This window comes from Herpailurus yagouaroundi, unplaced genomic scaffold (genome assembly GCF_014898765.1).
Source record: "Herpailurus yagouaroundi ecotype Mexico unplaced genomic scaffold, PumYag 210, whole genome shotgun sequence".
Lineage (NCBI taxonomy): Eukaryota > Metazoa > Chordata > Mammalia > Carnivora > Felidae > Herpailurus > Herpailurus yagouaroundi.
Window position 1 is genome coordinate 19,089,173 of NW_024412441.1, and position 23,383 is coordinate 19,112,555.

Below are 23,383 nucleotides of genomic sequence, written 5' to 3' on the forward strand. Positions count from 1 at the left end.
TACATATCAACTACACTTCAATTTTAAAAATGTTTTAAGTAGGGGCGCCTGGGTGGCTCAGTCAATTAAGCGTCCGACTTCGGCTCAGGTCATGATCTCGCGGTCTGTGAGTTTGAGCCCCGTGTCGGGCTCTGTGCTGACAGCTCAGAGCCTGGAGCCTGTTTCAGATTCTGTGTCCCCCTCTTTCTCTGACCCTCCCCTGTTCATGCTCTCTCTCTCTCTCTCTGTCTCAAAAATAAATAAATGTTTAAAAAAAATTTTAAATAAAAAATGTTTTCAGTAATAACAGCCTAGAACTTTCCAAAATTAATGTACAGTATCTATAGGCAGACAACTGTAAAACAATGATGAAAGAAATCAAAGATCTAAATACATGGATAAATATTCCATGTTCATGGATTGAAACATCCCATATTAAGATGTCAGTTGTGGAGCACCTGGGTGGCTCAGTGGGTTGAGTGTTCAACTTGTGATTTCGGCTCAGGTCATGATTTCACAGTCGTGAGATCAAGCCCCGTGCTGGGCTCCATGGTGGGCATGGAGCCTGCTTAAGATTCTTTTTCTCCCTGACTCTCTCTGCCCCTCCCTCACTCCCCTCTCTCAAAAAAATTAAAAAATAAAAATAAAATAAAATAAAGATGTCAGTTTTCCCCAACCTTGATCTACAGATTCAATGCAAACCCAATTAAAATCTCAGAAAGCTATTTTATAAATATTTATTGTAGAATCAGAGAAACTGATTCTAAATTTTACATGGAAAGGTAAAAGACCAAGAATAGTCAATACACTATTGGCGACAAGAAAGTTGGAGGATTCACAATACCTAGTTTCAAGACTTACAATAACGCAATAATAATCAAAACAGCATGGTTTGGCAAAATAAACAAAATAGATCAATGGAATACAATGGAGATCCCAGAAATAGGTCCACACAAATATAAGCAACTGATCTTCGACAAAGGATCAAAGACAACACAGAAAGGGCAGTCTTTCAACAAATGGTGCTGGAACAATTTTAAGACATCCATATGCAATTTAAGTGAACTGAGTATATCTTTCACAAAAATTAACTCAACATAGATCACTGACTTTAAGCATGAAATGCAAAACTATACAACTTCTAGAAGAAAACACAAGAGAAAAATATGTGCACTTGGGTTTGGTTATGTGTTTTTAAACACATTAAACACCAAAAATACTATCCATGAAATAAAAAAGTAAGTTGAACTTTATCAAAATTTAAAATTTCTGCTTTACAAAAGACACTTTTAAAAGAATGAAAAGACAAGGCACAGATAGGGAGAAGATATTTGCAAACCACATATCTGATAACAACATGTATTCAAAGGATTCTTAAAATTCAATAGTAAGCAAACAAACAAAACAATTGAAAAATTGGCAAAATACGTAAACAGATACCTTATCAAAGAAAAGATACAGATGGCAAGTAACAATATGAAAAGATGCTCCACATCATTTGTCATTAGTGAATTGCAAATTAAAACAATGAGATATTGCTACATAGTTATTATACCTATTAAATGGCTAAAATACAAAAATCTGACAATATCAAATGCTGATAAGGATATGGAGCAACAGAAACTCTCACTCATTGCTGGTGAGAATACAAAATAGTACAGTCACTTTGAAAGAGTTGGGCAGTTTCTTATAAAGCTAAATACAGATTTACTCAACAATTCAGCAATTATTCCCCTAGGTATTTACTGATTTGAAAACCTATGTCCACACAAAAACCTACACATGAAAGTTTACAGCAGCTTTATTCATAATTGCCAAAAACTGAAAGCAACCAAGACATCCTTCAATAGGTGCATGAATAAACACACTGTGGTACCTACATCAATGATAAGAAGAAATGAGCTATCCAGTTATGAAAAAACACAAACGAACCTAAAATGCACATTGCTAAGTGAAAGAAGCTGGTCTGAAAAGGTTGTATACTGTATGATTTCAATTATATGACATTCTTGAAAGGCGCACAATTCCTCAGCGAGGTGATAAAGATCAAAATCAACAGGAATAAATCATATTGATAATATGTACCCATGATACTCTGGATATATATGTACCCTAAAATGGCATTTTACTTTTGTGACCTTTCTCTCAAAAACATATTACCCAGTCTAATCATGAGAAAAACAGAAGACAAATCCCAATTGAGAGACATTCCACAAAATACCTGATCAGTACTCTTCAAAACTGTCAAGGTCATCAAAAACAAGGAAAGTCTGAGACTGTCATAGCCAAGAGAAGCCTAAGGAGACATGACAACTAAATGTAATGTAGTGTCCTGGATGAGATCCTGGAACAGAAAAAGGACATTAGGGGAAAACTAAGGAAATCTGAATAAAAGTATAGACTTCAGTTAATAATAATGCATCAAGTAATAGATTCTTTAATCGTAATAAATGTAATGTACTAATGTAAGATATTAATAACAGAGGAAATTGGGTGTGAGGTAAGTAGGAACTCTACCATCTTCACAATTGCTCTGTAAATCTAAAACTGCTCTAAAATACAAAGTTTATCTTTAAAAACAACTATTTTCATATACAAGCAATAAAAATCAGAAAGTAAAATTTTAAATTTCCATTTATAACAGCATCAAAAAATAGGAAATACTCAGAGATAAATCTGACAAAAAAAGAAGTACGAGAACACTCTAAAAACTATAAAACATTGCTGAGGGAAATTAAAGATGTAAAGAATGGAAAGACACACTGTATTTATGAGTGGGAACACTTGATATTCTAGATGTCAGTGTCCCCCAGTTCCAGTCAAATTCCCAAGCAGGCTTTTTTTGTATACACTATGAAGCTGATTCTAAAATTAAAATAAAATACAAAGAACTAGAATAGCCAAAACTACTTTGAGAAAGAACAAAGTTAAAGACTAACATTACCTAATGTGAAGACTTTAAAAATAAAACCAAAGTAATCAGGCAGGTAGTATTGGAATCAAGATATATAAACAGATCCATCAAGGAAAACAGATCTTCAAGAAACAGACCTACACATATATGGACAACTGACTTTCTACAAAGGCACAAAAAAGTGGTATTGGAACATTTGGTTATCATTATGCAAAAAAAAAAAAGTGAACTTTGATTTATATCCTGTGTACTAAACATAAAAACTTTGAAATGGATCACAGATTTAAATGTTAAATTTTACTGTTAAACTGCTAGAATAAAACACAGAAGAAAAATATTACCTTAGCCCTGATAACAATTTCTTTAAAAGAATACAAAAAGCTGGATAAAATTTTTAAAAAATCAACAAACTTCACTTAATCAAAATGAAAAACATTTGCTCATTAAAAGACACTTAATAAAAAGGCAAGCCACAGGCTGGGAGAAAATATTTGCAAAATACATGTGATGCAGGACTTACAATATAGAAAGGACTTTTACAACTTGATAGCAATTTAAATTCAATAAAAGTGTGCAAAAGATTGAACAGACACTAAAGAAGACAAATGTATGGCATGTAAGCACATGTACAGATGCTCAAAATCATTGGTTATTACGGAAGGCAAATTAAAACCATAAAACCTACCTAATAGAATGTTAAAGATTAAAAAGATAATGCACACCAAGTGTTGGTGAGGCTATGTAACACCTGGAACACTTATACACTACTGGTACAAATGTAAAATAAAATAATACAACCACTTTGGAAAGCAGTTTAATGGTTTCTTTAAAAGTTAAACATATAAACATCAAAAGACTCAGTCACTATACTCTTAGGTATTTATCCAAGAAAAATAAAAGCTTATGTCCATACAAAGACTCGTATAAGATTGTACAAGAAAGTTTTATTTTTTATAGTCCAAAACTGGAAACAACCAAAATGTCCATGAGGTTTATTCATAAAATGGAATAAACTATTGATTATATAATATAAATTTCAAAATAATTATGCTGAGGGAAGGCAGCCCAATAAAAGAATATATACTACATGATTTTATTTATATACCATTTTAGAAAATCCAAACAAATCTCTATAACAGAAAACAAATCAGTGGTCATCCAGAGATTGGCAGAATAAGTTAGAGGTTACAGAGGGGCAGGAGGAAACTTTTGGGAATGATGGATAAGGCCACTATCTTGACTGTGCTACAGGTATATACATATGTCAAAACAAGCTAAACACTTTTAAAAATATGTGCAGTTTACTGTATGTATGTCAATTAGACTCTAATAACACTGTTAAACAAAAACAAGTGTATGCAAAAACCCTCAGAAGTATTGTACTTCTATCTGTTAGAATATTTTAATAAACTACTTTCAAGGAACTTTTAATGACACAGGAAAATGCTTATGATATACAATTAAATGAAACTGGCCAACATCAATTGCACAGAAAGTTTATATAATATGGATGGAAATATTTCTGATTAGAAAGAGACCTATATTAATGATAGTTTTCAATGAGTTACAGAATCATGGATGATTTAAATTTTCTTTACCCTTTTCTCTATTTTCCAAGGTTTTCTTTGTTGTAGTGATCTTATTTTATTATTTTTATTTTACCCAAGTCTGCAATATCCTTTTAAACAGGAAATTAAAAAATAAATGAAGCGAGGGGCACCTGGGTGGCTTAGTTGGTTAAGTGTCTGACTTCGGCTCAGGTCATAATCTCGTGGTTTGTGAGTTTAAGCCCCACATTGGTCTCCCTGCTCTCAGCACAGACCCTGCCTTGGATCCTCTATCCCCCTTTCTCTGCCCCTCCTCCGCTTGCTCTCTGTCTCTCTCAAAATAAATAAATAAACTTTAAAGTAAATGAATGAATGAGTGAATGAATGAGTGAAACAAATTTGAGTGATTATCTATCCTGACAAGTGATTTCAACATATGTACTACAGACCCATGAATGAATGATTGAATGAATGAATGAATGAATGAATGGAAAAAATTTGAGTGATTATCTATCCTGACAAGTGGTGTAAAAATATGTACCACAGACCCTTGAAAGATCAAACAGGAGACTCTTGGAACTCTTATGTGAACCAAGAATTATCTGTAGACTTAAAAATATATTTCACACTCCTGTGAACAACTATTTTTCAAATATTCACAGACGCACTGCAATTCAACATTACTGAATCTGTAAAACTCTATTTTTCACATCAGCAGGTACTAAAAGTAAAATTCCTAACATGGAGGTCTTCAAAAACTTATTCCCCTTTTTTATTTTTAATATGAAATTATTGTCAAATTGGTTTCCATACAACACCCAGTGCTCATCCCAACAGGTGCCCTCCTCGATGCCCATCACCAACTTTAGCATATCTTTTGCTACCATACCAGTCAGTATATAGGAAGGGCTAAGTACCCACGTGGACTTCAATTAACAGAAGTTCCAATACATGTTCTTACACATTCAAACACCAAAGTCAAATATGCTCTATACCCAGAAGGACTTTGTAAAAGCTATGTCAGTTAAATATTAAGGCTTTATGCAAATGTAAGATGAAGATTACTGGAAGTTTGATTCCTAGTTAAATATGGCATTACTAGTCTGTAAGTGATCTTGGGAAAAATCATTTAATGTGTGCTGAGGTTTCTACAATTGCTTCATAATAATCCTCTCAGAAATTAAAGTCAACAAATAACTTAATTATCATTATAAAATACACTATAAAAACAGATCTAGTAAACTACTTGTTTAAAGGTAATTTAGTTTACCTCAAAGAATTATTCTCTGCCTTTTGTCTTCCAAGTTCACTTTCTGTATCCATTGCCTTCCTTGCTAGTGATTTCATTTCTTTTTCCACAGTGGTTATGGTTTCCTTCATCAAAGTCATGTTTGACATTTGCTCCATACGTTCATCATCAAGCTATACAAGTAGAATGACAAGGTTACTGCCATCACTAACAAAATCTTCCTAAAGAGACATCCTCTCTTTGTACAAACTGTGGCATATGACAAGATTTACACTAGGAGATGATCAGATGAGACCTGAATATTGTGGGAGGCTGTATGGACAAGGTATTGTGGAGCAGGAACAAGAATAAGCCACTGCACGGCCTGTGCATAATGCCTATCACAGTATATGTATCTATATGTTCAATCTGGTTCATTTTGAATGTAGCATATGTATCTTATTTGCAAAAAGATTTATTTGTTGTTCAACATTAATAAGATACACATATAAAGTGGAATTATGAAAAAAAATGTTTTCCTCTCCTGAGTAATGCTTTTTCTTTCTCTTTATAACAACATTGACAAATTTATAAATATATTCAATTAAACCTGGTAACAGAAAAGCAACTTTCTCTAATTGTTTATATAGTCATAACATATCAAATATATATTCATAGCATCTCAAATCCTTGACTAGTAAAAAAGTGATGCTTCACATTTAAATTGTTTAAATATATTATTCTCATTAATTTTCATTCCATAATAATTTTCTCTACCTTAGCTACTCTTTAGGTAGAATAAGCCAGTTTCTCTGTATCTGGAAATGTTATCTTTAATGAAATAGGGAGATGAGAAAGTTGCTAACATCCCTGAGAATGCATCCCTAATGGGTTGTTGTTGTTTTTTTAAAGAACACACTTTGCAACCTAACACAAAAAACTTTACTTACATATTTTTTGGAAGAAAATAAACAATGAGAAGGTGATAATTTATACCATACATACCACCTTAAATATTTTAGGACTACAAACACTGTCTTAGAAAAATGAAAGAACCTCTCTGAACATAGGAAAAAAGAGAAAGGGGGAAGCCACTGACAGTTTATAGCCAAAAGCACAACAGTGATGTTTCTTTACGTTATGAACTGTACACTCCAGCTCCTCTATCCTTTGTTCCAAGTGAGCCTTCTCATTAAATGCTGTCTCTTGGGCAATCTGTTAAAAAAAAAAACAAAACATGTTTTCAATGTTGCTGCACTATGTTTCACAAATGGTCACACAGATAAAATTCGTCCAAACCTTTAGCCTTTCCCTCAGGCTATCTCGTTCTGTGGTCATTCTCCGTAAATCAGTGAAGGCCACATCTCTTTCAGTCTCCACCCGTCGGAGAATGGCATGTGCTGTTGTTGATTTAGGAGACTTACAGTTTTTCATCATTTCTCGTCGAAGTCGGGCAATTTCTTCCTGTGCCTATTATTTAAATGCAAGACTTCTATTTAACAAAGCTTTGGAATAGACATAAATATAGCTATCTTATATCCAGCCAGTTAAAATACAAACCATATATAAAAATGCATACAACAGGATAATGTTTTTTAATGAATTTATACAAATAAACTCAAATGATGTCCAAAAATGCAAGTGAATGTATAATTAGAAGTTTGGTTTATAATATTTTTGCCAAAAATTTTTTAAAATTAATTTAGAGGCAGTCAATGCAAGACAGAATGTTTTACTAAGAAATAGATATGTATTACTACATCCATTTTGTGATATAAATTTGAATTCAGCAAAATTCAGGTAGAATACAGTTGCTTTTGTTTTTGTTTTTGTTTTGAGGGGAAGGGGCAGAGGGAGAGGGAGCCTGTCAAGAAGACTCTACACCCAGAGAAGAGCCTGACTCTGGACTTGATCTCATGACTGTGAGATCATGACCTAAGCCAAAATCAAGAGTCAGATGCTTACCCGAGTGAGCCACCCAGGCACTCCCAGGTAGAATACAATTTTAATAAATATTAGTGTTCCTGTCTTTCTCTACAAAAATATATAAGCCATTTCCATGTTCTGGCTACTTTTACCCTGAAAGAAAGGCCCATCAATCCTTACCAACAACCCAACATACTCTCACACACTTGTTCAACCACCCTCAGGTCCCAAACCTATTCCACACCTAAAGATAATTTCATCTCCTACTTTGCTGCTCAAATCCCTAATCTTCCTTCCTCTTGATTTTGATTGCTACCTATTCAGCTGGTCTCCAAGTCTCAGAGGAAGATGTATTACCTCCCAATTTCCACAGCTAAGACTTCACCAGAATCCTGGACCTCATCTCCTGAAATGTCTTCTAAGATACTCCTGACTCAATTACAGTTAACCCATGAACAACATGGGTTTGAATTGATACAAAGGTCCACTTATACACAGATTTTTTCAATAAATACAGTATAGTACTATAAATGTATTTTCTCCTCCTTATGATTTTCTTAATAACATTGTGTGTATATATATACACAATATATGTACATAAATGTATGTGTATATATATATGTACACACAATATGTACATACATATATATATATATGTACATATATAAGAGATATGTTAGTTGATTTTGTGTTATTGGTAAAGCTTCTGGTCAACAGTAGATTATTAGTAATTAAGTTTTGGGGAAGTCAAAACTTAGATCTCCAACTGTGCAGGAGGGTTGACATCCCTAGCCCTGCCTTGTTCAAGACACAACTATATAATTATTTCCTCTCACTTTGAATAGCACCCTCTCCACTAGCTCTTTCTCCCCTGCCTTCAGCCATGGCACAAGGCTCCCATATCACGAAAAACTGTCACTAAATCTTGCTGCCCACTTACCATCCTGTTATCTCTTTTGCATTGGCATATAATTTTTTTTAAGCACCATGGTCTGTACCCATTGCCTGTTCTTCAGCACCTACTCTCCCATTCCAGTGTAACCTGGCTCCTATACCTACCATTTTGCAGAATTTCATCTAATGACCTCACCAAATGGCATTTCCTCAGCTCCTGTTTTTGATATTTGGCAACATTTGACATTGTCTTTAACACACTCTTTGAGATTCTTTCCTCTCTTGGGCTTAATATTGTTCTACCTTAGTTTTCTGTCTTTATCTCTTTCAAAGCTCCTCTACCAATTAAATAAAATGTCCAAACATAACATCTTGACTTCTCTGTTCCTCTATAGCTTTCTCATTCAGAGACCTCATCCACTCTGAAGGCCCAAAACTTACCTCTAAGCAGATGAATTACCCATCTACATATTCAGCTCTTACCTCTCTCCCCACTCCAGTCCCACGTTTCTTTCTGCCTGAATGCAATTACTTTCTGAATGTACAACCATCATCTTACTCCATCTGTCTGAAACCAACACATTTTTTCCCTCAAGTCACCAATGGCTTTACTATTTCTTTTTCTACTACCACAGTTCTTCAGTCATTCAAAAAAGAATTTCAGTCTTGGGGCGCCTGGGTGGCTCAGTCAGTTAAGTGTCCAACCTTGGCTCAGGTCATGATCTCAGAGTTTGTGAATTCGAGCTCTGCATCAGGCTCTGTGCTGATAGCTCAGGGGCTAGAGCCTGCTTCAGATTCTGTGTGTGTGTGTGTGTCTCTCTACCCCTTTCCTGCTTGCACTCTGTGTCTCTCTCTCAAAAGTAAAAATAATACATGTTAAAAAAAAATTAAAAAACAAAAAAGAATTTCAGTCAGTTCCATTCATCCCCTCTTTTTGCTAAAACCAAATCTTCTCAAGGTTTCCTTTATAGTGTCTTTTATACCTGCCTCTATCCTTATTTCAACAGATAGCACCCTAACTTACTTTGTGTTTCTTTGTTTAGGTTTATTTATTTTGAGAGAGACAGAGAGCATGAGCGGGGAGGGGCAGAGAGAGAGGGAGACAGAGAATCCCAAGCAGGCTCCGCACTATCAGCACAGAGCCCAACACAGGGCTTGAACTCATGAACTGTGAGATCATAACCTGAGCTGAAACCAAGAGATGGCCGCTCAACCAACTAAGCTACCCAGGCACCTCCCACCCCCGCCACCACCACTGGCCAGATTAGTTCTTAATGCCTCATGAACAGACTGCTTTCACAGCCTTCTAAAAAGTCCACAGTTTCTCCTTCCTCCAATTCTCTTGAAAGAAAAATTGTTATATAAAAAGATAACAGATTATGAAAAAAAATAATATAAAATTGTTAACAGGTTAAAATTGTAAAAATGTGGCTTTGGTCATTTCTTCTCTAAAAATAACCAGATTGCCAGTGCTTATAAAGCAAAGTATAAACCCTGTGTAAGACCCATTGAAGAGCTTCTACCATGTACTCAAGAAGTTGGCAAACTACATAAAGCTCACAGGCCAAATCTAACCCGCCTCCTGTTTTTGTAGGTCTGTGGGCTGAGAATGTTTTTTATGTTCTTTAATGATTAAAAAAAAGCAAAAGAAGATTTCAAAATATGTATAATAAGTGAAAATAATGATATTCAAATTTCTGCGTCCAAAAGTAAAAGTTATACTGTATATAGTTATATGCAAAAGTTATATTGTAACACAGCCAAAAATTTGTAGATTGTCCAAAGCTACTTTCATACTACAACACAGTTCAATAGCGGTGATAAATTGCATGGCCTGCAGAGCCCAAGATATTTATTTTCTGGGCCTTTACAGAAAAGGTTTGCAGACCCCTGCTCTAGTCCAATTTACCTCTCAAGCCTTAGCTCCCTCTTACTCCAATGGCACAAATTAGTCTTATATTGATCCATTTATCTACTCATTTTCCTGCCTTTGTTCTTTGCCTCACACAATTCCTTTAGTCTGGAATGTTCCTTCTTACCCCTTTCAAGATAACAGGAACTCCATTCTTCCTTCAGGACTCAAATTCCACATCATCTAGCAAAGATTTCCTTGATCACAACAACTAAGAAATACCCACTTCTTTTATTTCTTACAATATCTTCTGGACTACTTATGCTAAAGTAACAAAAAGTAAATATAAGACAATATACTTTATCTCCCCCAATAAATTGCAAACATAGAAAACAGTGTTCGTATTTTATCATTTTTTTTCTCTCTTAGAGTGGCAAGCAGTAATTCTTAATAAAATGTATTTTTATTTAAAATTTATATACTTAAATTTAAATTTAAAATTTGTTTTATTAAAATAAAATTTTATTTATTTATTTTAATATTTTATTTATTTTATTCTTAAAATTATGTTGGTGATTTATGGGGTTTAATATTTGTTGAGTAAATAAGCTATGTGATTAATAAGGACTGTATGTATATAACTTTAAGCTATAAATAGAGATAAACTACAAACTGATCTTAGTCTCCTAAATTAAGCAAATTATATGTCAGCTCCTAAAGTGACTGACAGTACATCTAGTGATGTTAGCGTTTTCTAACCCTAAAATCAAAATCTTTTTACCTTGAACTCACCATCCCCTATCATTTAACACGTTTCTCATTTCCCATGCCCAAAATCAGACTATTTCTATGCATATATATGATCTTTTTTGGATATGGGAATAATGTGTGTGCGTGTGTGTGTATGTACACATACACTTATTGTATTGGAAATATATTATGTTTCATTAAGAATATCTTAAGAACGAAGGTAATTCCCAAATGTTAGTTGATCAATTTGGCAGATTTAAGCATTCTTATAGAACTTAAAGAATTACATATATTTAGAACTGAATATTTTTACTTAGGTATTTTCTTTATAAATAAGTGTACCTGTTCATAAAGAAGAAAGGTCTTGTCTCTCTCAGATGTAAGAACCTTGACATTACCCTGAATTTCTGCCAAATGACGCTCATACTTTTCCAGCATGCATTTAAGTTCTTCACGATCTCTTGTTGTCTTCAAAAGCTCTACATCACAGTTTGTACCCTGCAATTATTATACAAGAAATTTGAAATTCTTCTTGACGTGTGCTTTTAAGGAAATGGTGCCACTAATAGCAGTACATGATCTCTACTCAAGCAAAAGTGACTATATAATGAAAGGAAATGATGAAAAAAAAGGTTTTAAAAAAATCACTTCTCTTTTAAACAGCTTCATCCCAAATTGGTCCATATTTACCTGATTACTTCCCAACCACTACTAACACTGGGGATAAAGAACCAATTTCACTGGTTCACTGTGCTATCAAAGAGACTGCTGTCTCTCCCAACTTTTTGATACACCAATTCATACCACATCAAAATAAATTATTTCCATATTAGGTAAATCAAAGAATAAAAATCAGTGTTCAAACAATGAACTCCAAAATACTTACAAATTACCAAAACCTACCCGAGAAGATGGAGACGGGCGTCTTGGACTTTTAGATCTACTTCTGATCATCTTTCTCAAATTTTGAGCTTCACTCTTGTAATAATCTCTGTCTGCTTCTAAAGTCTTGACAAAGGAGTCAAGTCTAGAAGGAGATTTATTTTGTGCTTTTTCTGTCTCTAAAATTATCTTGCCAAGGAGGAAAAAATTAGGTCATTATTTCAAGCAAAACTATAGCATTATTTTCTAAATGCAAGTTGAATAAACAGGATCCTTAAAAATAATAAAGTTGGTATTTTAAAGATAATTCATCAATATTCTTTAAAAAGCAGTTAGATGCCTTCTTTTTCCAGCATTTCTGAATTTACTGTATTTTTGTCTAACCGAAAGTACCCCTAAATTTAGTCAATAATTTTAAGAAAAATGGTAAAGAAATTTTGGAAAAGCCAGAAATATCCACAGATCTAATTACAAGTCCTAGAAATTGAATTAATTTGCTGAGAAAACTTGTATGCTAACATTAAAGCATCTGTTCACACCATCTATGTTCAATAATTTTTCAATAAATGAATAAATTAAATGAATGCTATATATATGGTATACTTGTAGGCACTTTCAAGTACATTCCCATTCACTTTAATGAGTTTAGAAGCTTTTGTCTGTTTTTCATAATCTTTATTGCACTAATACTTTATTGGGAGAAAATTACAGATATACTTTCAGAGAGAGTGTTTTAAATATTTCAAATGATGACAAACTATCTAAACAGAGCAGTTTCACTTTGCATTGTTAGGTAAAGAAAACATATTACTCAGAATTAAGTTTTAATATTTGACTTAATATTTATTACTAACGGGAATAAGCTAATGTGTAAACAAATGCACCTTATATTTTGAGAATCAAATTACTCACAGTCATCATTTTAAATCATGTAAAGCTAAGAGCACTAATAGAACCAACCAAAAGTTCTCTCCACCTCTAGGAAAGAAAGGTGCAATGATGAAATGGAGCGAGAACACTGATACTTTTACAGATGGGAAATGCCCCTGTGCATCAAGCAGAGTACTAATTTTAGAAAACAGATATTTTTTATTGTTCACAAAATACATGAGAGCTAAAACACATGTACCATTTGTTTGTAGTCTTACTAATAGAATACAAATGATTCCTCAACACACATTTATGAAAAATGCACTTACAGATCTAAGCCTTTTTATTGTATCTTCCAATACTATTATATTATTTTGCTGGCAAATGAGTTCAATCTGAAAAGACAGAAAAAATTGTTATTTAAATTTAAAATATTTGAACAGATTTAGCTAAAAAGAGAACATCAAAAAGGGAAGCCACTTGTAATAACAGGCGTTGTAAGAATGTGGAGCAAAAGAAACCCTCTTGCACTGTTGCTGGGAATGCAAACTGGTGTAGCCACTGTGGCAAACAGATGGAAGTTCCCCAAAAAATTAAAAATAGAACTACCTTACAATCCAATAATAGCACTACTGGGTATTTACCCAAAAAATACAAAAACACTAATTCGAAGGGATACATGTACCCATTTCTTGCAGCATTACCTGCAATAGCCAAGTGATGAAAGCAACCAAATTGTCCATCAATAGATGAATGGATAAAGAAGATGTAGTGTACACACACACACACACACACACACGAATATTATTCAGCCATAAAAAATGAAGTCTTCCCATTTGCAACAACATGGATGGAGCTAGAGAGTATAATGCTAAGTGAAGTAAGTCAGAGAAAGATAAATACCACATGATCTCGCTCGTATGTGGAATTTAAGATACAAAACAAATGAACAAAGGGAAAAAAAAGAAAGAGAGACAAACCAAGAAACAGACTCTTAACCACAGAAAACAAACTGATGGTTAGCAGAGGGGAAGTGAGTGGGGATGGGTGAAAAAGAGGATGGGGATTAAAGAGTACACTTACCATGACCAAAAAAAAATTTTCTTTAATTTTTTAAAAAGGAAGCCACTTAAAAATAAAAACATGTAATGAATATTTTACAAAATAAAAGATAATCTACCCCTTTCTGTTCACCTACCTTTAGATGGTAAAAGAACATAGCATGAAATATAGCAGTTCTTTTATATTACCAGTTTGGTATGAAATATTAATTGATTATATTTTACCAAATTACTCTCTATAAACCACAACAAAATATTAATACTACTTATAACTCTGAAGATGAAAATAGGGAAGAGATAAAAGAATTAGTAGGATAAAAGTTTTCCGATATCACTAAAGTCATAAGTGATTGCTTTCTCTTCTGAACTCTTCTAATAGGTTAGTTCAATCAAACCTATAAAACACTTTTGGTATCAGTTTTAGGACATTGAACATACCCAGTCTTACAGCATAGTGATCCATAGTCATATATTGAGTATATGACTAGATTGTAGGTTTCTGGAGGACAGTGACTATGTTTTTATTCAAAGATCCATTTGCTATAATCTATATGCTGTAAATTAGCTTATTAGTTTAACAAATTTATTTCTCAATTCATAAACCTCCCCCTCATTATTCTAAACTGTTTCTTGTTTTATTTTAATTTGACTTTTCTGGGGCGCCTGGGTGGCGCAGTCGGTTAAGCATCCGACTTCAGCCAGGTCACGATCTCGCGGTCCGTGAGTTCGAGCCCCGCGTCAGGCTCTGGGCTGATGGCTCAGAGCCTGGAGCCTGTTTCCGATTCTGTGTCTCCCTCTCTCTCTGCCCCTCCCCCGTTCATGCTCTGTCTCTCTCTGTCCCAAAAATAAATAAAAACGTTGAAAAAAAAATTTATAAAAAAAAGTAAATAAATAAATTTGACTTTTCTGTAATTATTGCTCCTCATTTGTTCTTTAGGCCCAAGTTCTTTTCTGATTTCTCTGGCAATCATATTTCTGTAATTTATGAAATATTAAGGGTTGTTATGGTATGAAACAAAATTCATGTACAGTTTGGATAAGTTTATATAGTTTTAGATAGACAATTTTCAATGCTTTAATTTATACTATTATGTAGACACCAAAAAGAAATGGATCTATATTACATATAAAGGTGTCCATATTAAATTAACTATAAAAACTCATAAAGCCAAAAATTTTGTTTGCTGTAAAAAGAAAATTTATATACACATAACCTAGATACAGATGGAGCAAACCAGTAATATTTAAACTGAAGATTATGTCTAATCATAGCAAGGTGTGATTCCAGTAAATGTTATTTTCTTCATTATACTCTTCTATATGGACTGAAATTTCTATAAGCAGCATATATTACTTTTATAGACATAAAAAACATAATGCTGATTCCACTCTGAAAAATTAATTTAGGGGTACCCAGCTGACTCAGTCAATAGAACATGTGACTCTTGATCTTGGGGTTTTAAGTTTGAGCCCACATTGGGTGTAGAGATTACTTAAAAATAAAAACAAAATTATAACTGGCCCAAGAGAAAAGATGCTGACCCAGTGTTTTCATTTATTTGACAATTGATTAATGAGGACCTACTATGTGCCTGACAATGTGTTATATGCTGGGGACAGTAAGGAATAAAATAGACAAAAACCTCTGCCCTCATGGAACTTACATTCTAGTTGAAAAGAGAAAAACAAAATATGTAAAAATAAATATGTAAATAGATAGTTACTGTGTTATTCAAACAATACATGAGCATTCACATCTGTTCTAGGCACTTCAGACAAAAACGTTAAAAAAAATAGACAAAGATCCCTGTCTTTGGGCCAACCTTACATTCTAGATGAGTAGACAATAAAACATAAACCTAACAAATAAATTATGTAGTAATGTAGGGGGAAAAAAGAGCAGAGTTAAGGATACTGGGAGTTTTATGAAGGAATAGTTTGGAATTTTAATAGGGTTAGCAGATAAGTCCTCATTGAAAAGTGACCTGTGAGCAAAGAGAAAGGGGGTCAACCATATAAAAATCTAGAAGAACATTTCAGGCAGAAGATACGACTATAGCAAATGTCCTAAAGCAAAAGAATGTCTGCCAAATTCCAGGGAATAGTAAGGAGGCTAGTGTGGCTAGAGTAGAGTGTAGATAGGGGAAAGTAGCTGGACAATGCTGTGGAGAAAAATAAAGCATGGGAGGAAGAGGAGAACTAAGCATGCAGGGAAGGGACAAAGAACTTAATAGCCTTTACACTTCATCTTCCACATGGTCAATGGTGAAATATTTTTGATTGATTGAATCAAACATAAATGTAACAATAATGACAAGAGCTACCAAAGTTCCAGTCCAATAATAACCCTTAGGTTAATTAAAATATAAATTGTGTGAAGGAACTAGTAGTGGTAAAATTGCAATTCTGCTTATTTCAAAAAATTATGTTCAATTAGCTAGGAAACACTGTATTATTAAGATATAAATGATTTAAAAAAACCTCAAGATGAGAAGATAAAAGGAGACATGTAATTGGGGTGGTTTTAAAATGTGTCTACAAATTTTGATATTCCATCCTTCAAAACATGGAGCTTAATTTCTTCCCCCCCTAATTATACTTAGTAACTCATTTCTAATGAACAGGATGTGATGGTATGTAACCTTTGAGATTAGTTCATAATAGGCATTGCAGATTCCTCCTTTCTGTCTCTCTTGGATGACTGGCTCAGAGAGAAGTCAGCTGACATAAATACATCACACAACCTTAGGGAGAGGTGCACCTGTCAAGTGAGGTTTCCCCCCAAAAGCCAACAGTCATCTGAGTAAGTTTTCTTAAAAGCAAATCCTCTGAGGTGCCTGGGTGGCTCAGTCAGTGAAGTGTCCAACTGTTGATTACAGGTCAAGTCATGCATCTCATAGAGCCTGGAGTCAGGCTCTGCACTGACAGCACAGAGCCTGCTTGGGATTCTCTCTCTCCTCTCTTTCTCTGCTCCTCCCCCCACACATGCTCTCTCTCAAAAAATAAATAAACATTTAAAAAAAAAAAAAGCAAATCCTCCACTACCAGTCAAGTCATGATTACAGCCTGGCCATCATCTGGATTACAATTTTCTGAGAAACCATGAAATAGAACTACCCACCTACGCTATAATTGGATCTATGATATACACATGTTTCTCATCTGAGGCCATTAAGGTTGAAGGGTAATTTTTTACATGATAAATAATAAAAGAGTAAATACTCAAAACATTTTAATGTAATAAATGATGGAAGAAGTTATTCTGTTGACCTTTAAAAATATGACTAAAAGTAAACTCTTCCAAGTAAATAAATTTAATACTATATATCTCCATTCTAGATAAACAGATTTAACCTGACTCTACCTCACTAGAGCATAACTGCAAATAGTTCAGGAACATAAACATTCTTTCTCAGCTCAAATTAGAAATTCTCTTGCTTCAATCCTCATCCCACAAATCAGACAAGGATTCTCTCCCCAGTAACTGAATACTGAGACTGCACATCCCCTGATTTAAGGATGATGGCAACATGCATTGGTGTTCACATCCCCAACACTGGTTGTGCATCTTTCTTATCCACATTCTACCTATAACATTCACTTATTCAGGTTGATGATTTCATTTCAACACATTTAAACAACCCAAAGGACCTATTTCTACTTTTCTCTCTCTGTATTTACTATCCAATGTCTTTCCTGCATCAGCAATGCTATCTCTACTCTAGCTTTCCAATTCTTAGATATACCAAATGTTCCACATCAATATGTGAATATCTATTTCCTAGAAACACTCTTTTCTGAACCAGGCAGAATTTCCATCTGTAGGTTTAATATTTTCAGTTTTAGGTAAATCCTAGCTCTTATTTTAGATGTTTCCCACTCATTAAAATTTCCGTTTTGATAGCAGAGGATCACCCTGACAGAGTACTCACTCTCCAACACAGACACTAACAATCCTTTAAAATTGATGACTTCTAAACCGGGCACTCTCTTAAAGGGAATTTGGCCAACTAGGCCTCCCAGACTGGGAAGCGATGCAGTTAATTTTTAATTTGAAGAAGAAAACAAGGAAGAAAATAAAACATTAATATAGTGTTCTTTAATTTGGTAATTTTTATTATTAAGACTGAACTTAATTTATCATAAACTGTGATTGAAGGATAACTGTTCTTAAAGAAACAATACAAACAAGAGTTTATTGAGAAATGTTTAGAATATTCAAGCTATTTTTAAATGTCCCTCAAATACTTTAGTAGCAACCATTACAAGATTAATTCATAAGTTAAAACATCATTCTTATCTACTCTCTCAAGTAGTTCTCCTAAGGACCTCTTCCAGGTAACTGTTGAAGAAGACTGTGTCCTTACGTTAAAGTAAGAAACTTCATATGTTTCAATATTCAATTACTCAGATTTTTCATTAATTCAAGCTTACTTATCCTTTACACCATTTTAATAAGCAAAATTACTGCATAAAAAAACAAATACTACCTTAGAGTTTATTCACTGGGCTCTTATATTTCAAATTACTATAATAGATAATACCTATAATAACACTTATGTTCTCAGCCTGATCATTTAAGTGCTTTACCATATGCTACCAAGAGTAACATATAATGCTTTATTATGTGCTACCAAGAGTACATTAAAAGGATGCTTAAGAAATAACACGGAACAGGGGCACCTGGGTGGCTCAGTCAGTTAAGCATCCAACTCTTGATTTAGGCTCAGGTCATGATCTCCCAGTTCGTGAGATCAAGCCCCAAGTTGGGCTCCATGCTAGGAGTGGAGTCTGCTTAATAATCCCTCCCCCTCAGGGAAGGGGCACCTGGGTGGCTCAGTCAATTAAGTGTCCAACTTTGGCTCAGGTCATGTTCTCACAGTTTGTAGTTCGAGCCCCATGTCGGGCTCTGTGCTGACAGCTCAGAGCCTGGAGCCTGCTTCTGATTCTGTGTCTCCCTCTCTCTCTGACCTCCCCTGCTTAGGCTCTCTCTCTCTCTCTCTCTCTCTCTCTCTCTCTCTCTCTCTCTCTCTGAAAAGTAAATACACATTAAGAAAAAAATTTTTAATTAAAAACAAAAAAAAGAAAGAACATGGAACAACAATGAACTTTAGGAAACTACCTTGTTACAAACAATTAGTAATGTGGTGATTAATAAAACCAAGACAATGGAGCACATTCACACCTTTAAAAACTCAATAGGTTGCTTTTGGCTTTCAAATACACTATATCATGCTTATAAGTCATTAGGCAGCAATGAGAAATGAAACTGTCTTCATTTTTAGAATTCTGTTTACATTCCTAGTTTCTAAATTTCATTGCAGGGTACTAAACTCAGTCAAGAAATAAAATGTTTGGGAACCCTCTTGCACTATTGGTGGGAATGCAAACTGGTGCAGCCTCTCTGGAAAACAGTGTAGAGGTTCCTCAAAAAATTAAAAATAGACCTACCCTATGACCCAGGAATAGCACTGCTAGGAATTTACCCAAGGGATACAGGAGTGCTGATGCATAGGGGCACTTGTACCCCAATGTTTATAGCAGCATTTGCAACAATAGCCAAATTATGGAAAGAGCCTAAATGTCCATCAACTGATGAATGGATAAAGAAATTGTGGTTTATATACACAATGGAATACTACGTGGCAATAAGAATGAAATATGGCCTTTTGTAGCAACGCGGATGGAACTGGAGAGTGTTATGCTAAGTGAAATAAGTCAGGCAGAGAAAGACAGATACCATATGCTTTCACTCTTATGTGGATCCTGAGAAACTTAACAGAAGTCCATGGCGGGAGGGGAAGAAAAAAAAAAAAGAGGTTAGAGAGGGAGGGAGGGAGCCAAAGCATAAGAGACTCTTAAAAACTGAGAACAAACTGAGGGTTGATGGTGGGTGGGAGGGAGGGGAGAGTGGGTGATGGGTATTGAGGGCACCTTTTGGGATGAGCACTGGGTATTGTATGGAAACCAATTTGACAACAAATTTCATATTTAAAAAAAAAAGAAAGAAAGAAAATATTTATCAAAATATTATAAAGCTACACTAATTAAAATAATACAGTAGTGGCACAGAAAATAGCAAATGAATCCATGAAATAAAAGAGTCCAGAAACATATCCATGCACATGAAAATTTAATACCTATTAAAATGCCATTTCAAATCAGTGACTAAAGAAAGGACTATCCAACCCTACCTCATGCCAGAATAAAAATTCCAGAAGGATTAAAACTTTATTTATTTGTTTATTAAAGTTTATTTATTTAGAGAGAGACAGAGAAAGTAGGAGGGGTAGAAAGAGGGTGAGAAGGGAGAATCCCAAGCAGGCTCCACACTGTCAGCCCAGAGCCCAATATGGGACTTGAACTCACTAACTGTGAGATCATGACCTGAGCAGAGACCAAGAGTCGGATGCTTAATAGACTGTGCCATTCAGGCACCCCAAAAAACTTTATTTTTTTAATATTTATTTATTTTTGAGAGTGTGAGAGAGAGCACGCGCACGAGCAAGCATGCATGAGTAGGTGAGAGGCAGAGAGAGATGGAGACAGAGGATCTGAAGCAGGGTCTACACTGATAGCAGAGAGCGTGATGTGGGGCTCAAACTCACACAACGTGAGAGCTGAAGTCAGACGCTTAACTGAATGAGCCACCCAGGCTCCCTTGGGAGGATTAAAAGTTTAAAAAATTATTTAAGAAGTATTAAAAGTTGGGGCGCCTGGGTGGCTCAGTTAGTTGAGCGTCCGACTTCAGCCTGGGTCACGATCTCGCGGTCCGTGAATTCGAGCCCCACGTCAGGCTCTGGGCTGATGGCTCAGAGCCTGGAGCCTGCTTCCGATTCTGTGTCTCCCTCTCTCTCTGCCCCTCCCCCGTTCATGCTCTGTCTCTCTCTGTCTCAAGAATAAATAAACGTTAAAAAAAATTTTTTTTTAAAAAGAAACCGTAGAAAACATTCTTGTAGTTCTTGAGGTAACATCTTCCTAAACAGGGATCAAAACTAGGTGGAGAAGAGCGGATTTTTAGGCTAGACATTACTCTGCATGATACTATAATGGTAGATACATGTCATCCTACATTTGTCCAAACTCTTAGAATGTACAACACCAAGTGTAAACCCGAATGTAACCTATGGACTCTAGGTGATAATGACGAGTCAATGTATGTTCATCAATTTTAACCAGTGTACCACTTTGATTGGTAGTATTGATAATAGGGAAGGTGTTCATACATAGGGATAGGAGGTATATGGGAAATCTCTGTACCTTCTGCTTAATTATGTTATAAACCCAAAATCGCTCTAAAATAAAGTCTATTCAAATTTTTTAAAAGGGGGAGAACTTCCAAAAAATAAAAGAATCAAAACTCAGAAGTCAGTAAAAATTGATGAATTTTATCACACAGACATTTAAAACTTTGACTTAAAAAATGCTTCAAAATGTGAAATAAATCGTGTGTGTGAAAACAGGGAAAAAAAGGATGGAAATATATGCATCATCTATTTGCTGGGAGATCTCTCTACAGAAGAGAGAAGGATTAGGAAGGGAGAGCACTGTCCTATATACAGAACATTCCTGGGGCACCTGGGTGGCTAAATCAGTTGAGCATCTGACTCATGATTTCAGCTCAGATCATGATCTCAGGGTTCATGAGATTAAGCCCTGCATAGGGCTCTGTGCTGACAGTGCAGAGCCTGCTTGGGATTCTCTCTCTCCCTCTCTCTCTGCTCCTCCCCCACTTGTTCTGTCTCTTTCAAAATAAAAATAAACACTAAAAAAAAAAAAAAAAAGGAACATTCCTATTGTCTGAAGTTTTTACCATGACTACAATTACTTAGGAAATTTTTTGAGCAAGAATTTTTAAAAGAAATAAAGTGTGCAATACAATTTAATCCTTAGAATAGACATTTAAATGTAATGTCAAATCGAAAAAACTTTCAAATGATATAAATGAGAAAGTCACTTTTTCCACACTGCATCTAATAATTATATGATGTTTAAAGAGGAATTAAAATCCTGATCAGTAGTTAGATGCTAACTAAAATTATTGCAGTGATTATTGCACAATATGTACAAATAGTGAATCATTTTGTCATATACCTAGAACTAATATAATGCTATACATGTCAATTGTAACTCAATAAAAAATCCTATCAATGGTAAATGTAATACCTTTGCTTCTTCAAGTTCTTTGTCAGCGGTATCCACCACAAAATTTTTTTCTTTTTCTAGTTGCTCTGCTAGTTGGTCAATTTTAATCAATTCTTTACAAAGATGCTCATTGTGGCTGGTTAAATCGTCTATTTGACTGCTTACCACCTCCTTACTATCCAAGAGTTTCCTAACATATTCTTCCAAGTCATGATTTGTCTGTTTGAGATCTTCAACCTGTTGTAATGAGAAAGAAAATAATCGTATTAAAATATTTCCTTTGCTTCCAAAGAGAACAACTAGGTGAATGGAATCAGGAAGGGAGGTTTGCTTCCCTGGAAAGAGACTTAGCTATATATATTTTTTTCATTTTCTGAATTTTGTAGCATGTAAATATAATACCTATCTGAAAAAAATATATTAAATGAAAATTTAAAGGTTTATAGCTACATCTTACAAGATAATTTATAGTTAATAAAAAACTTAATTACTATTGATTTCTTAAACAAACTATTAGAAGACTGGCCAAATATTTATATCTGTATAAAAGAAACCACACTCTTGAAATTATTTAATTTTAATAACTCATATCATCAATTATATTTCTAATTACTGTTACCAAAATACATTAACTCTTCAAAAGAGGTTCTTTTGAACATATTAATAACTTACTTGACTAAGCTAAATACCAAATCAGTCAAGTATTTGCTAACTAATGTGGAGGACCACAGCTTTCCTTCCCAGCCCACTATTAAACCAACGGATGAAGAAAATGGCCTTTTCTATCACGAAGGTATCCAAATGCCTTTAAAGGAAGAAATATATATTAGACCCATTGAAAATGATTTTATGTCAGGAACTATGTTAAACCCCATAGATACAAAAATAGGTTAGGTACCTGCCCTCACGGAACTTGTTTACTTGAAAAAACACAAAAAGAATATGTTAAGTGCTATAACAGAAATATCTTTTAAGGATGGCACAAAGGTCCTTTTCCATTTCTCTTACTGTGTACTTAAACATTTACTGAGCACCTATTATATTCATGGCACCATGTTGGTACCTATAAAAAATGTAAAAAGACAGAAGGAAAAACAGACTCAGTCTTTGAGGAGCATCAAAAATTGCTAAATTCCCTCATCCAATGGTATCCTTAGTTCTAACTTCCAACCTTGCCCATTTCAAATAACTATAGATATCACTCTTTTCAAACCATCAGAAGCAACAAAGTTTTCTTTAAAAATACAAACCTGGGGCGCCTGGGTGGCTCAGTCAGTTAAGTGTCTGACTTCAGCTCAGGTCATGATCTCACAGTCTGTGAGTTCGAGCATCGCG

The 23,383-nt window shown here is 34.5% G+C and overlaps 1 protein-coding gene across 7 annotated transcripts in view; it reads right to left on the reverse strand.

Moving 5' to 3' along the window:
* TSGA10 (testis specific 10) overlaps nucleotides 1-23,383 on the reverse strand; it is a 160,882-nt gene that overhangs the window by 120,603 nt on the left and 16,896 nt on the right. For 5 of the 7 annotated variants that reach the window (XR_005784263.1, XM_040453996.1, XM_040453999.1 and 2 more), the window contains exons 3-9: nucleotides 22,070-22,285; nucleotides 13,172-13,237; nucleotides 11,994-12,161; nucleotides 11,433-11,588; nucleotides 6,968-7,138; nucleotides 6,806-6,883; nucleotides 5,711-5,862 (exon numbers count right to left, since the gene is read on the reverse strand). Coding sequence is in view for 6 of the 7 variants with exons in the window: in XM_040453996.1 (XP_040309930.1) it covers nucleotides 5,711-5,862; nucleotides 6,806-6,883; nucleotides 6,968-7,138; nucleotides 11,433-11,588; nucleotides 11,994-12,161; nucleotides 13,172-13,237; nucleotides 22,070-22,285 (1,007 nt within the window). In the remaining variant the exon portion in view is untranslated. Of the gene's footprint in view, nucleotides 1-5,710; nucleotides 5,863-6,805; nucleotides 6,884-6,967; nucleotides 7,139-11,432; nucleotides 11,589-11,993; nucleotides 12,162-13,171; nucleotides 13,238-17,835; nucleotides 17,950-22,069; nucleotides 22,286-23,383 lie in introns of those variants that run through there. The other 2 variants (XM_040454000.1, XM_040454001.1) reach the window with 2 other exon arrangements.